This window comes from Nelumbo lutea, chromosome 3 (genome assembly GCF_056320005.1).
Source record: "Nelumbo lutea isolate HS-2025 chromosome 3, American lotus-T2T, whole genome shotgun sequence".
Classification (NCBI taxonomy): Eukaryota; Viridiplantae; Streptophyta; class Magnoliopsida; order Proteales; family Nelumbonaceae; genus Nelumbo; species Nelumbo lutea.
The window spans coordinates 112,320,485-112,335,917 of NC_142686.1; the positions used below are offsets into that span (position 1 = coordinate 112,320,485).

General features: G+C 44.8%; 1 protein-coding gene across 1 annotated transcript; it reads right to left on the minus strand.

Moving 5' to 3' along the window:
* Nucleotides 1-11,423: 11,423 nt before the first annotated feature.
* LOC148867691 (small COPII coat GTPase SAR1A-like) lies at nucleotides 11,424-15,140 on the minus strand. The gene is made up of 3 exons (XM_088974420.1): nucleotides 14,763-15,140; nucleotides 14,521-14,652; nucleotides 11,424-11,875 (listed from the first exon to the last, which is right to left on the minus strand). Exons 1-3 carry the CDS (start codon nucleotides 14,889-14,891, stop codon nucleotides 11,555-11,557), a joined length of 582 nt encoding a protein of 193 aa, XP_088830546.1. The 5' UTR covers nucleotides 14,892-15,140; the 3' UTR covers nucleotides 11,424-11,554.
* Nucleotides 15,141-15,433: the final 293 nt, after the last annotated feature.

Sequence of the window (15,433 nt, forward strand, 5' to 3'; positions counted from 1 at the left end):
CCCATGCCCGGGGTCTTGACCCGACGTGGGGAGTTCACAGACTGACGGGTGGATTCGCTTCGTGGCGTGCTTAGTCCAGCTCAGAGATTTCCCGGTCTGACCCGCCAACGTTCTTGGCTCAACCAGGGTCAACGCGGCTTGACCAGATTCAGCCCGGGTCACGTACAGCTCACGCACGGATGTCAAACGATTTATCAGCTATTGAACATCAAAATTTGGCGCTAAACCGATTTCACCTCAGGGGTCGTGCAGTCGGTTTTCCTGAGAGTCGTTGGATGGCTTTGATCTCGACCGTTGATGCGTGGGTACAATGGCTATAAATAGTGGGGTCCCTGGTCACTTTTCCTTCGTCAATATTCAGCGATCGTTCCTTGAGCTCGCGTCCAAGGTCCTCAGCTCGTGTCACTTTCCCTAGTTCGATAGCGTTCCCTTGGTGAATCCCCTTAGCCTTTTCAATTTCCATTACTTTCCTTTTGCGATGTCTAGTTCGAGTAGTTCGGGTAGCTTAGATAATCTCTTAGAAGGGCTTGAGGTGGAGACCTCGGGTCGGGCTGACTCTTTTGACAGCCTTCTGGATGAGCCCGAGGTAGGGCCTTCAGCCCAGGTCACCCCGGGTAGCCTAGAGTCCACTTCTCGTCGAGTTCGGATGCCAAACACATCCGGACCCTCCACTATGACGTCTGAGAGACTTCGGTCCCTTGTTCGTCAGTTCAACCTACCCAGGGAGTATGCATATAGCTTACCTTCGGGCAACTTCTCTTGGGAGCACGGTCCAAATGAGATCGTGGTCTTCTGGGAGCAGCTCATCGTCGGGCTACGCCTTCCTCTCCACCCCCTAATCATCAAAGTCTTGAACCACTTTGGCTTCTCAGTCGGTCAGCTTCACCCGAACTCTACGAATATGTTATTCCTTTGGACTTAGAAATTTTTTCTGCTCTTCTCATGCTCAAAAAACAAGCGAGCTTCCTTCTCGAGCACAAGCGGGCTTACTACCCATCTCCCCGCCCGGGATTCAAGCTTCTTCCCAAACATCCAAACAAGGTCTCGGCGTGGAAGCGAGACTACTTCGTTGTCTGAAGTGTTACAGGGTGGTCGTTTCCTACTCAATGGAGGGTGGCTGTCCCTGATCCCGGTGTCATGTTAGATAAAGACATGGCGGAGACCTTTCAGTCCTGGGCCCAGGTCGGGCTCGAGTGCGAAGAATACCTCTCGGAAGCTAAGCTTATTCAGGTCGGTCTAAGTGCAGTCTCCTTAGGCCACCAAGCGTGCTCGCTTGGAGTCTCCTCAGGCCATGGAGTCCGAAGCCCCGAGCCACCCTCCGGTCATCAACTTGGATTCTCCCAGGGAACCTGAGGCAACGGGGCCTATCCCCGAAGTGGTAGCGGAGCCCGACGTTGCAGAGGCTCGGGAAGCTTAAACAACAGAGGCTTCTCGAACTCCGACAATGTTTTCCAGCTCGGGGAGCCAGGAGGGGGGCAGTGTGCTGACTCCGAGCTGTGCTCTCCAGAAGAGTCAGAAGGTCGTTTACCCAAGCGAGGTCACGGCATGGTCCGAGCTTCCTCCAGGCCACATCAACGCGCGTGTTGCGTCTCATGTCATGGTGGTAAGTTGACACGGTTTTCCCTTTGTGCTTTTATCCTTCTTTACTTTCTTGCCGAACTGACTCCTTGTTTGGTAGGCAAACTCCTCCATCCATGCCCTAAATATCCAATCAGAGAGGAACCTGAAGCGAGCATAGACTACCGAAGAGGCTTTAGAATCAGCTCGAGAGCGGGCGCAAACTGCCGAAGAGGCTTTGGGATCAGCTCGTGAGCGGGTCTAGCGTCTTGAGGGCGAGACTTCGGCTCAAGGGAGTGTGTTGGAGAGACTCCGAAGGGAGAACGATGCCCTGAGGCTCGTCGTGAAACACCTCGTGACCTCGAAAGGGGGAACGGAGCACGAGGTGGAATACCTCAAGGCAGACATCAAGGAGAAGTCCGAGATCTTCTTCCAGGCCCTTGAGGACACCAAGGTGAAGGCTATCAACGACTACATAGCATCGGAGTGATTCAACAACCTGATGGTGGGCTCATACCGGAGGGGCTTCAAACTGAGCCGGTGGATGATAAGGCACGCCTACCCCGAACTTGATATTCATGCCATCACCACCTTGCGTATTACTCCGGAGATGGTTGTTGCGGCTGATGAAGATCCAAACTCTGATGATGAGGTTGACCCCCCGAATGTTTCTGAAGTCCCTTTTGAGGGCAAGGGGGATGTAGTCCTGAAGTGATGTGTATCGGGCCTGTGAGCCCGAAGTGATATGTATCGGGCCTGTGAGCCCAAAGTGATATGTATCGAGCCCGTGAGCTCATTTTCTTTTTTTTTTGAACACTGTAAAGCAAACATTAGTAATGAAGTACTTTTTCTGCTTAAGTGTTGTGCAACTATTCTCCTTTTGCCGAAGTGACTATATTGCCAAGCTGCATAGAATTAGGTCCCCGAAACGAGGGAATTCCTTGAGGCGGGTTAACATAGTAAGGCTATATGCCCGATCTGTTCTCCGCCTTGGTAAAGGAAACATCAGTTCAGTAGGCCTGGCTTGGAGCGAGCTATACACCTCGTGTTTCATACCCGTGCTGCCTGCTCTCTTCGCACTAACACTTAGTTTACGTTGATGAGGTCCCGAGGTCATCCTCATCTCGGCGCTTTAGCCCTTGGGATGTTTTCCTAGGTTTTTTGCCCATGCCGGAGAGGCGATTGGGTCTCGTAGTGTCGAGGTCTTTGTTACCTTGGCATTCTGGCCCTTTGGCTCCGGGAGCGGCTCACAGTCCGCCCAATTCGGTAGCTTATAGGTAATATCGCCTTAGGTTGACGATGTTCCAAGCTCGGGGTATTTGCCTACCCTCCAAGGTCTCGAGCCTGTACGCTCCTCCGAGTGCTCTTTTTACTCGGTAGGGTCCTTCCCAGTTCAGCCCGAGTTTGCCAACACCGGGCTCAGGTACCATGACCTTGCGAACAACCAGGTCGCCGACGCGGAAGTTCCGCTTCTTGACTCTGGCATTGTAGTACCAAGCTACCCTTTGCTGGTACGCTGCGGTCTTGATGTATGCGAGGTCCCTCACCTCGTCGAGTAGGTCGAGGTTGGTACGTAGCTCGTCGTTATTGGTATTGTCGCTATATGCTTCCAACCGAAGTGAGGGGATTTCGATTTCAGTTGGGATGACTGCCTCCGTGCCATAGGTGAGGTTGAAGGGAGTTTCTCCGATGGCGGTTTTCTCTGTAGTTTGGTATGCCCATAGAACGCTGGGCAGCTCGTACGCCCATAACCTTTTAGCTCGGTCTAGCCAAGCCTTTAGTCCACGGAGAATAGCTCTATTCGTGACTTCTGTCTGACCGTTTGCTTGTGGGTGCGCGACCAACATGAAGTTTTGTCGGATCCCCATGTCTTGGCACCACTCTTGGAATTTGATGTCTTCGAACTGCTTGCCATTGTCGGAGATCAGTATTCGAGGTAGCCCGAAGCGGCACACTATGTTCTTCTAGAAGAAGTTTTGGACGTTTCGAGTTGTGATTGTTACAAGGGTTTCAGCTTCAACCCACTTTGTGAAGTAATCTACCGCCACTACTAGGAATTTCCTCCCACCTGTTGCTAGCGGGAATGGACCGAGTAGGTCAATGCCCCACTGTGCGAAGGGCCATGGGCTGGTGAGATACTTGAGGTCGGCGGCGGGCTAGTGGTGAATATTGGCGTGCTTCTGGCACTTATCGCATTTCCTGACTAGCTCAATGGCGTTTGCTTTCGTTGTTGGCCAATAGTACCCCTGTCGTAGTGCTTTTTGAGCGAGAGCCCTGCCCCCCAGGTGTCCGCCACACAGGCCTTCATGAATGTTGTGGAGTACAAGCTTAGCTTCGGGAGGCCGCAAGCAGCGCAGGTAGGGGACTGTGTAGGATCTTCGGTACAACCGTTCGTCTATTATGACGTATTTGGCTGCCTGGCGCTCTACTCTCCTGGTGGCATTGCGGTCTGCAGGGAGGGTTCCATGTAGCAGGAAGCTTGCGAGTGGATCGATCCAGCTTGGCTCTGCTTGGGCGACAGGAGTGACCTCCTCCCCCCCCCCTCCCCCCCGAGAATGCTAGGCCAAGGTAAGTCCTCTATGTACAAAGTTCTCATGGTATTGTCACTGGTGCTAGCTAACCGGGATAGGGCATCGGCCTCAGCATTCTCTGACCTCGGGATTTGCCTGATGAAGTGTGACTGGAAGTTAAGCAGAGCCTTCTTTACTTTTGCTACTAAGTAGGCGATCATAGTTGGTTCGCGGGCTTCGTATTCGCCTGTAACTTGGTTGACCACAAGCTGGGAATCGCTGCAGATAACTATGTGTTTCGCTTTTACCTCTTGCGGCAGGGCTAGCCCAGCTATCAATGCCTTGTATTCCGCCTCATTGTTGGATGTCGCGAACTCGAAGCGTAGTGCATACTCCAGTTTCGTGCCACTCGGGCCACGGAGAACTAAACCAGCTTCGCTGCCCTACTGATTTGAGGAGCCATCTACGTGAAGGATCCAGGGCTCTTCATCCCAGTTCGCACTTGGCATAACTAGGAGCGTTACCGAACTGGGTGCGACCTCACGGTGCTCGGACTTAACCAGCCTGGGAGCATCGAGCTTACCCAAACTGGGAGCCTCGTGCTCAATCGAGCTAAGGACCTCGGAGCTGAATGTGCATTTTGCAACAAAATCTGCCAAAGCTTGGGGTTTGATAGCAGTTTGTGACTTGTACTGGAGGTCGTACTCACTGAGTCCGATGGCCCACTTCATCAATCGACCAGAGACCTCGGGCCTGAGCAATATTTGCCTCAAGGGTTTGTTGGTGAGGACGATAATGGTATGGGCTTGGAAGTATGGACGGAGTTTACGGGCCGCAATGACCAGCGCATAGGCTAGTTTTTCCATCTCTGGATATCTCATTTCTGCTCCCTGCAATACTTTACTAACATAATAGATGGGTCATTGGACCCGATCTACTTTCTTTATTAGTACCAAACTGACCACTTTGTCGCTTGCTGAGAGGTATAGTTCTAAAACATCGCCCTCTTCGGGCCGGGTCAAAACTGGGATACTTGCGAGGTATCTTTTGAGCTCGTCAAACGCGAGCTGGCATCCTGGGTTCCACTCAAACCATTTGCTTTTTATTGACTTGAAGAATGGCAGGCAGCAGTCTGCCGATTTGGACATGAAACGACTCAGAGCGGCTATTCTGCCATTTAACCTCTGAGCCTCTTTTACTTTTCGGGGTCGTCTCATATCTAGGATGGCCTTTATTTTGTCTGGGTTGGCCTCAATACCGCGTCGGTTGACGATGTACCCTAGGAACTTACCCGAGGTGACACCGAATACACACTTGTTTGGGTTTAGTTTCATGCTAAATTGACATAAGATTTGAAATACAGAATGCAAATCTTGTATTAATTCATACGAAAACTTTGTCTTGATGACCATGTCATCTACATAACATTCTATCTTTGTGCCAATTAAGGGTTGAAACAGCTTATTCACAAGCCTTTGAAAGGTTGCCCCCACATTTTTCAGTCCGAAGGGCATAACCATGTAGCAGTATTGGCCGAACTCGGTTATGAAGACGGTTTTTTCTTCGTCAGTCGGGTCCATCCTGATTTGGTTGTAGCCTGAGTAGGCATCCAGGAAGCTTAGCAACTCGTGTCCCGATGTCGCGTCCACTAGGCGGTCGATCCTGGGGAGGGGGAAGCAATCTTTCGGGCAAGCTCGGTTCAGGTCGGTGTAGTCGACGCACATGCGCCACTTGCCGTTTGCCTTTTTTACCAGAACGGGATTGGCTACCCAGCTCGGGTAATGAACTTCCCTTATGAAGTCTACTGCGAGGATCTTCTCAACCTTCTCATCGACTGCCCTCCAGCGTTCTGGGGCTAGGTTGTGTTTCTTCTGTCTAATGGGCCTAACTACAGGGTCAGTACTGAGCTTGTGAGTTATAAGGTTAGGGTCTATGCTGGGCATTTCTGCGGTGGACCAAGCGAAAACATCTAAGTTTATGAGTAAGAAACATACCAGTTCGGATCGCAAGGGCTCTTCCAGGGAAGCACCGACCTGAAGTGATCTGGGTGGGTCCTCTACCGAGACAGGGATGGGGACAGTCTCCTCCGTGGGTGCAGCTCGCTCCTCATTCTGTTCCACCGGTCGCTCCAGCTCGAGGTCGCTGGTTACCTTGGTCTTTCCCTTGAAGGCAGCGACGTAGCACTTACGGGACTCGAGCCGGTTGCCCCGCACTACCCCAATGCCAAAGTCCATGAGGAACTTCATAGGTAAATAGTAAGTGGACACCACGACCTTTAAAGCGTGGGTAATCGGTCGACCTACTATGGCATTATAGGGGGAGGAGGTCGCAACCACCAAGAAGTCGTGCCTGAGTCTTACCATGCTATGCCACGTGTCGACTTCCACAGGTACTGTGACCTTTCCCAGGGGTCTGACCTCTTCTCCGTTGAAGCCGACCAACAGGGTGTTCGTGGGCTTCAAGTAACTCTCTTGGAACTGGAGTTTGTCGAAGGCCGCTTTAAAAAGGATGTCTGACGAACTGCTAGAGTCGACGAGTACGTGCTGGACTTTGAAGTCATTGATCTTTACCTTTATGACAAGTGCGTCTCGTGGGGGTAGTGAACCCCGTGCGCATCATCCTCGGTGAAGAATATGGGGTCTTCTGTCATCGGTCGCTTTGGAGGATTTTGTTCTTCTCTGGCGGCCTCACGTGTTGATGCCCGAGCTGCTGCCGAGGTGCATCCTGCTACGATCGATCCTCCAGCAATCACGTGGATCGTTCCTCGAACTGGCCTTTCTTCCGGGGGCTACTTCTGTGACTGTTCTGCTGGTCGGCTGCTAGACTCGGGGGCATCTCTGTTGTGCTCCCCCTGTCGGCCTATCTTATTATTATTATTATTATTATTATTATTATTATTATTATTATTATTATTATTATTATTATTATTATTATTATTATTATTATTATGCTGTACAAAATTTCTTAGGTACCTGCGACAGATAAGTTCCTCTATCTCGTCACGGAGATTCTTACAATGCTCGGTGCTATGACCGTGGTCTCTATGGAAACTGCAGTACAAGTTTTTATTCCTCTCATTCGGGTTCCCTTTCAAACGAGGTGGCCACTTCACATATGGGGCGTCTTTGATCATCATCAGGATCTCAGCCCGCCTTGCGTTCAAGGGCGTGTAGTCTACCCGATCTGCCATGGGAGCTCGAAACGGCTGACTTGGCCTCGCCCGCCGAGTTGAGTCTTTCTTCCTCCTGTCATCTTGGTTGGGGGGTTCGCCTTCCCTCTTCCTTTTTCCAAACCCGCCCTTAGTCCTTTGGTTGATCTCCTCCTCCGTTCTTATGAATCTGTCCGCGAGCTTGAGGAATTCAACTATGGTCATGGGTTGGTTGACCACCATGTGCCATTTGAACTCCTTGTGCGTCACACCCCTCTTGGCGGCCGCGAGCTATACTACTGGGTCTAGATGCGGTATCTGTAAGCATGCACCATTGAACCGCTTGATATAACCCCGGATGGACTCTCCTTCCTTCTGGACTATCCCAAGGAGGCTCTCCTTGGTTCGGGGGCACCGCTTGCTGGTGACAAAGTGAGCGGTGAAGACTTGCACAAACTGGGTCTAGCTCCTTATCAACCCGGGGGCCAGGTTCCTCTACCAGGTGCGGGCCACTCCCCTAAAGGTGGTAGTGAAGGCCACACACATGTAGGACTCGCTGGCCTTCGCCAGGTGCATCTGGGACTGGAAGGCATCAACGTGATCACTAGGGTCAAAGGACTCATCATACTTGTCTAGCGGAGGGAGTTTGAAATCTTTGGGCATGGGAACAACGAGGAGTTCTGATGATAGGGGGAAGGGACTGAAAGAATAGGGGCAACTTTTACCTCGTCCGAGCTTGCTTCTTCTTTACCTCGAAGCTCGGGCAGGACGCGGGTGGTAGTTCGGCGACTTCGCTGACGCCTCCGCTGCTGCTTGGAAGGCCTGGTATTGGCGCTACTTGCTTCGGTGTTGCCGAGCTCAATGGGCCCGAACTGTTGGTGGTAGTCTGCGGCCAAGATGCCGAATTGGTTCTCCGCGAGCGGGAGCCCGAACTTAGAGTGCTGAGGTGGTGCCGACTTGATTGGTTGGGAGGTTCCCGATCCGTCGGTGAGCTGCGAGGCGGGGGTAGTTATTCTTTCCCTCCTGCCAGGGGATGAGGCCTGGCTTCTGGAGGGGTTCTGAGGCTGGGAAGCTTCCCCTCGGTGAAGGTGCTCGCCCTGAGGAGAGGGCTTGACCTGCTTAACAACAGGGTGCCGAGGTGGTAGCTGTGATTGGTTCTGAGGCAGTTGGGGGAACTGTTGTTGGTATTGGTACTGAGAAATGTGGTGTAGTACTTGCTGCTGATGGAGTTGGTGTTGCTAAAACTATTGCATTTGGGCTTGCATGGCCCGCATGCATTGCATCAAGTCATCAAGTTGATTCTGGCTGGTCGCCAGAGGGACAATGGTCGGTTCGGCGAAGGTTGTCTCAATGGAGGGGAGAAGGGGAACATTCACAGGCGCCACTGTTCGTGACGCATTGAGGCTAGGGATTTCGTCCACCGAGAAGGGACGGTGAACTGTCTGATGCATACAGTGGTGGGTTGAGCGTGTTCTCCTACAGCATTCAGGTCGGCGTTACGTCTGTCACTGTCGGAGGAAGCCATGAATGCTAAGTTTTCTTTTGAAGAAAGTTAAAGGTTAGGGGAGGCTTTTTGAAGTCTTCCCACAAACGACGCCAAATGATGATGCACGACCCGGTCAGTTTTAGCTGCCGATAACCTTGCCTCTGACGGAGTTGAAGATGCCTGAAACAAGGAAGAAATTGGAGATCTCCGGGGAGGAACCCGATGGGAATACTCCGAAGCTCAAGTTAATACTCTTGAGAAGGCAAGGGAAAATATGAGATTTCAAGACCAGAAAGCACAAATATCACATACCCCTTTCTCTGGGGGAAGAAGGTCTTTTATAACCACCTGGTGCACTCACTCCCAAGTTTCTACCGAGTCAGGTATAACCGCCTCTATGGGGGGGCAGACATAATCACCACTGTCCTCTCTTTCAGGGCCGTCTCTGCCACAACTGAGATGGCAGTAGCAGGTGGCCGTTACGGTGTGATTGCCATCTGTCAGATCCAGACCAGTCAAGCGTGTTGCCTCAGAGTACGGACCTGTCAGGTACAGTTTCACAGTTGCGCGACCTGGAGCCGAGGTGCCAGAGTGGTACGCGAGGTGAAGTCTTGAGTTCGAATGGGAGTATGTCCTACTGTCCCGAGGTGCCGGCATATGGTCCGGACTGACCCGAGGTGGGCTAGTTCGGGCTTGGCCCCTCACGGGCCTCTGTTAACCTCGAGATTCTTAAGGAGAGCTCGGGTTTCACCTCCAAGGAAGTGAGGGTTCCTTTTTGGGGAGCTCGGGAGCTCAGGCCTCTTATTGGAGAGCTCGGGAAGCTCGGGCCTCTTCTTGGGATATGGCCGTGCTCTGTCACTGTGCCGAACTGGCATCCCTGCCAGGTCACCCCGTTTTCTTCCACGTGTCGCGCAGCCAAGGGGTCGGGCCGAATCTACCTCCATCGGTTTGGTTTAAGAATTTCTCAAACCGGAATTTACTAGTTTGGCCTAAGATCTTCTCCAAACTAGACCATAAACACCCCTAGAACATACATCTTGTGAAATGTAAAAGTATACCTTGTAAAACATGAACCGTTGAAAAGTATATGTACCTATGTACCATATAACGTTACACAATTAATTGAAATCTCAATTTAACATGTAACAAATATTTATAAATTCATCATAATTGGACTAAAAAAACACAAATTCCTCCCTCCTAAATCTCCAACCCCAACCCCACCTCGCCTAAAAAAAAATGATGGCATGTAAGTGAGATGGAGATGCTACCAAACTAGGGCAAAATTTGCAAAATTTACTGTTACACATTCACTTTACACAGTAATGTTGATCTCTTTCTTTCCAATGCTTATAAAAACATTAATTTTTTTTCTTTTTTTCTTTTTTTTTTCTTTTTTTTAAGGGAAATTGTCTAAAACTCACCATGAGTTTTCAGCATTTCTCTTAAACTCACCACAATTTTTCAAATTGTCTAAAACTCACCATGTCACTAACTTGACATTAAACAAATTAACAGGTGTTAATATGTTATCATTTTAATCTTCATAACAAATATAAAATATATACAAAATAAATTAGCGGGTGTTAATATATTACCATTTTAATATTTAGACATGAAAAAAGGAAAATTTTCAAAAAAAATATTTTCAAATATAAAATACATTAAAACATAGAAATTACAAAAAAACATAAAAAATGGTTTTCAAATTATAGAAACTATAGAAATTGAAAAACAAAATCAGAAAATAAAAATTGTAGAAAATACACCAAAAATTATAGAAAAACATAGAAATTGCACAAAAAAATACAAGAAAATTTATAGATTTTAGAAAATAGAAAAATATTAAAAAACATAAACTATAAAAAACATTGGAAATTATAACAAAACACTAAAAATGCAAAAAAGAAAAGAAAATTGAAAAATGAAAAAGACCATTTTTCTCTAACTCATCATTCAAGGGTAATTTGGTCATGAAAATTGTTATTTATGCTGACATGAACACCTTTGCTACGAAGCACTAACGGTGTATTAACGGAATGTGAGTTTTGGAAAATAAAAATGTTCTTACATTGTGAGTTTTGGAAAATAAAATATTTCTTACATCGTGAGTTTGACATTTTAAAAAATTATGGTGAGTTTAAGAGAAATATTGAAAACTCTTGATGAATTTTAGACAATTTCCCCTTTTTTTAATAAAAAACAACGTTGATTAAATAATCATCACATGAATTTTTTTATCCAGTAAGAAACTGCATTAGAGTGACACCAAAATACCTTATAAGTAGCTGCTAGAGTATTGATAGGGTATAATCAAGCCAAGTGGAGTTGAGTTTGGGTGGCTCGAGCTCAACCTCAATTCAAAAACTTGGAGCTTAAAACTCGACTTGAGCTCGACCCCCATTATAAATAAACTGTTATTAAAAATTATAAATAAATTAATATTTAAAATATTATAAATCTTGATTATAAATTTATTTATTTATGTTGTAAATAAAAATTAATACTATAAATATTATAAAGATCAAACTTGGCTTAACTAACTACTCAACTTGAGCCCAAATAACTCGTGAATTGGCTCCACTCGCTTACACCCTAGGCTGATCCTGACATGCACTGGACAATGGCTCCTAATTCCCTCATACAAGGAATTAACAGGAATAAATGTTTTGGAGGGAAACAATGGATGAATGTGAATAACCTTAATCGAAATTGAGTGAGGTTAGTTAGTGATTCTCTTCTTTCTTATATAATATCTTCATCAAAATGAATAAAGTTACAAAGTTATCTATAAAAAGAAAAAGAAAAAGAAAAAGAAAATCTGGGTAAATTAATGGAGTTTCCTGGCTTCCCTTACTTGATGTACTGAGAGAGCCATTTGAAGCCATCACCATAGCCCATCTTGCGGACAATGCTACACATAAAGACCTCCAGCGGGCGCACGTTTGAATCGGCAAGGTTTACTTTACCCTTGCCTGTAGTGAAATTTGTGAGGCCAAGGTGGTAGCGCAGCTCATCCTCTGAAGCTGCATAGGGTATGTCAATCTTGTTACCCAGCACAAGAAAAGGAACACTTGTCAGTGACTCATCTGACAGCAGCCCATCTAACTCCTTCTTTGACTCCGCAAACCTTTCCTTGTCATAGGCATCCACTAGGTATACGACCGCATCAACCTGCACAACAGGACCCACATGTATGCTGTTTATTACTAATTCTGCCCTAAATATGTTTGACAATAGGCCGAAGAGAAGAGTACAAAAGGAAATCAACAGGGATAAGATCACAGGTAATTCTAGGAGTAAAATCAATAAATTAAAGCTTCACTAGATGATCCACAACAAATGGATAAACAACCTAATCCTAGATTATATTAGACAGGCTTCATTTCCACAAAAAGAATTCTACACTAAGTCAAGAATCCATAAAGAACAAACACAGATACAGACACTGAAGGAAATGTGATTAAACCTGAGAAAGAAAGATTTGGTTGGTAAAAGCATATAACAACCACCTTACAAGGAAAATCAGAAGTGCCAATTTCCCAAAAAAAATGACAAATGGCATTAAAAGAAAACCAAATTAACTAACAACTGAGAAATGATCGATTGGGTGCAAACTAGATCTTCATGTCATAAGCGAACTGGACATACTTTCTCACTTCTCAGTTAATAAATAGCTTGGTGAGGGGTAAGGGCCGTAAGGCATGTTCGTTCATCCGCATGGGCACCCCACAGCCTATCCCAATTATATCTTTGGAACATCTCCTCATTACAAGAAGAGGAGATGTTATCAATGCACGCTGAGATGTATGTGCATGTGGAGCATGCACAACCTGATCCACCCAAATTGAATATCCAACTGGAAGAACTTTCACTGCAATGGACTCTCCCCCTTTAGAATTTAAAAAATGCCCAACCTGATCCACCCAAGTTGCACCCATATCTATGTGTCTCACTATCATTAACAATACTAAAAATAAAAATCATATTATTATTATTATTATTATTATTATTATTATTATTATTATTATTATTATTATTATTATTATGAAGGTACAGTGTTACAGTGTCTAAGTTCTGCCTTATCCAAATACAGTTTTTTTTATCATAAATCATTGATTTATTAGCAAGTATTCAACTCTGAAAGGTGCGAAACATGAACAATATTGGATAAAGAATAAGACAGGAAATAGGCTTCCGCTTATAAATTTTTCTATAAAGTCAGAAAGGGCAGTAATATCTTAAATAAATGAGTAGAATATAAATGATGAAATGACCCCTTTTGTCATACTTTTATACCTAATGTTGTGTTCAAACAAAAATCTCCCCATCATGGCATTATATAGTGGGTTCAAACACCATTTGGAACAAAAAAAACCAGAAGCTAATAATCTTAATTCGTTGCTAGCTCAGTGTCTAGGAGTCAACAACTAGTAATGTGAGGACCTACCAATTGCATCAATAACTAGTAGTTCAATCGATTAGATCAACTAACAACTAGCCTGTTTAGCAAGGTTTTAAAAACCGATTCGAAATCGGAACCATTCTGACTAGTGGTTTCTGGGTCGATGGTTCAATTAACTGATTTAAATGAACAGTTTATTCTGATAGAAAAATTAAAAAAATAATAATAATTAAATTAAAAATGGTCAAAAAACTGTTGAACGGGTCGAATGAATTGATAGTTCGACCACTCGGGTCAATGAATCATTGACTAATTTAATGGTTTTTGGCCAAAGATCATGCTTGGGGTAAAACAGAACTGGTTGTCTAAACAATTTCCAAGCCAAACAATCCAAACATTTGGATCAACGGCGGTTCAAAATAACTGTTGTTGTTGACCATAAAGTTTTATTTGTTTGAGCTTATTCTAATTCTTAAATAATATATAGTACATCATTTCTTTTACATACCTAATCATACATGATTGGCTGATGGCATATAAAACACAAATATGACCTAAAATAAAATAGAAATAATATACTAGTTCTTTTAGGTGATGTTTGGCATCGATGTTGTTTTCTAAGAAAACGGCACCATGTAGGCATCACATCAAAAAAAGCAGTGCTTCAAACAACGCCCTCTTATTTGATACAATTTTTTCAAAAAAAAACATTGTTCTATACCAAGCCTTGAAAATCGAGAAAGTGTGGTATGGAGCAATGCTAAATTCAATATTTTATGAGGAAATGAATCAGTGCTTACAACTCCACATGCCAACACCGTTTTTATAAGAAAACAGTGAAATGTTCCAAACACCGATGCCAAACACATACTTGGTCTTATTTCAATTATTAGTGTGTTGGTATGAAGCAAGATTTGAAGTACTGATATGATACACAAATTTGTGTATTGTAAATTTTTAACAATAAGTCGTTTCAAATTCATGGAGGGTTTCAAAAAAAATGTTTGTTAATATAGTATTTACCTTTCAAAAAAATTAAAAAAGGTAGGATGAAGTAAGTAAAACAAATCTTTTAAAGAACAAAATAGGCAGGTGGTATTGGTTAGATCAATTAAAGGAGGTCCATCCTGCTCCACACAAAATCTTATGAATGGGGGTAGTATTTGAACAGGTTTAGAAATACATGAACAATTAAATACATCTGAGGTCTTTAGATACATAATATGGAATACAAATTATAGATTCTTTTTCCTTCTGTACTAGTTCATTTCAACGAAATTAAAATTGCATTTGTCATTAATATCGACTAATTCAACTCATGTTCGTTGTGATTCCTCTTCTAGTTATCTTCTCAATTGCAGAAGCAACAAAATCAGAAAACATCTTGACCTTTTACAATTGAAACATATAATACCTTTGCGTAGTAATCCTTCCAAACTCTGCGAGCGATCTGATGCCCTCCCAAATCGAAGGCCTTGAATTTGATTTTCCCGATGCTTAATTCTTCCGAGGTTGGATGCTGTGTGGGCTGATGTTGAATTAATCGCTGCAGAGGATCCAACAACAGCATCAAATTGAAAATAAAAATTGTATTATCGCATTAAAACAATGTCGATGGTTGGAGAAAGACAGGGAGAAAGAAAGAAAGAAAAGAACCTCGTCTTTCAACATGTGAAGCAGCGTCGTCTTTCCTGCATTATCGAGCCCTAGAAACAGGATCTTGGCCTCTTTCTGCCAAAGGCCGAGCGATGCAAGAATGTCATAGAACCAATTGAAGAAAAACATTATTGCTGCAAATTAAACTCTGATTCCAACAAACCACTTGAAATTAATCCTTAATCATGCAAATGTTCTGTTTCTTATGTCTTTTCTTTCAAAACTGCCTCACACCATAGATCAGGAATATTTTGTGTGGATCCTCTTGTACTACCAAATCAGAACCAATTAGAAATGACACAATTGTGTGATGCTGATGATGCATTTAGGGGGCACATGTGCACAAATTTATGTCTTTGGCATTTATCGGTCCATTTCATTTTGGTCGTGTGGAATTTTTCTTTGTCTTTTATCTTTTGGGAAATTTTCACTTTAGTACTTTAACTTTGGGGGTAGTGTCAAGTTAGTCCCCAAATTTTCAAATGTGTCATTGCAGTATTCAAACTTTCAAAAAGTGTCGAGTTAGTCCAAAATTGTTAACAACGTTAAGTATCATATAAAAGGACAAAAATGCCCTTCACCTATCATCTAATTTTCTTTATTTCAACAGGTACTAACTCTTCTAAGTTCTAACGCCTTGTTTGTTTTTTTTCTTCACAACAATGGCATAT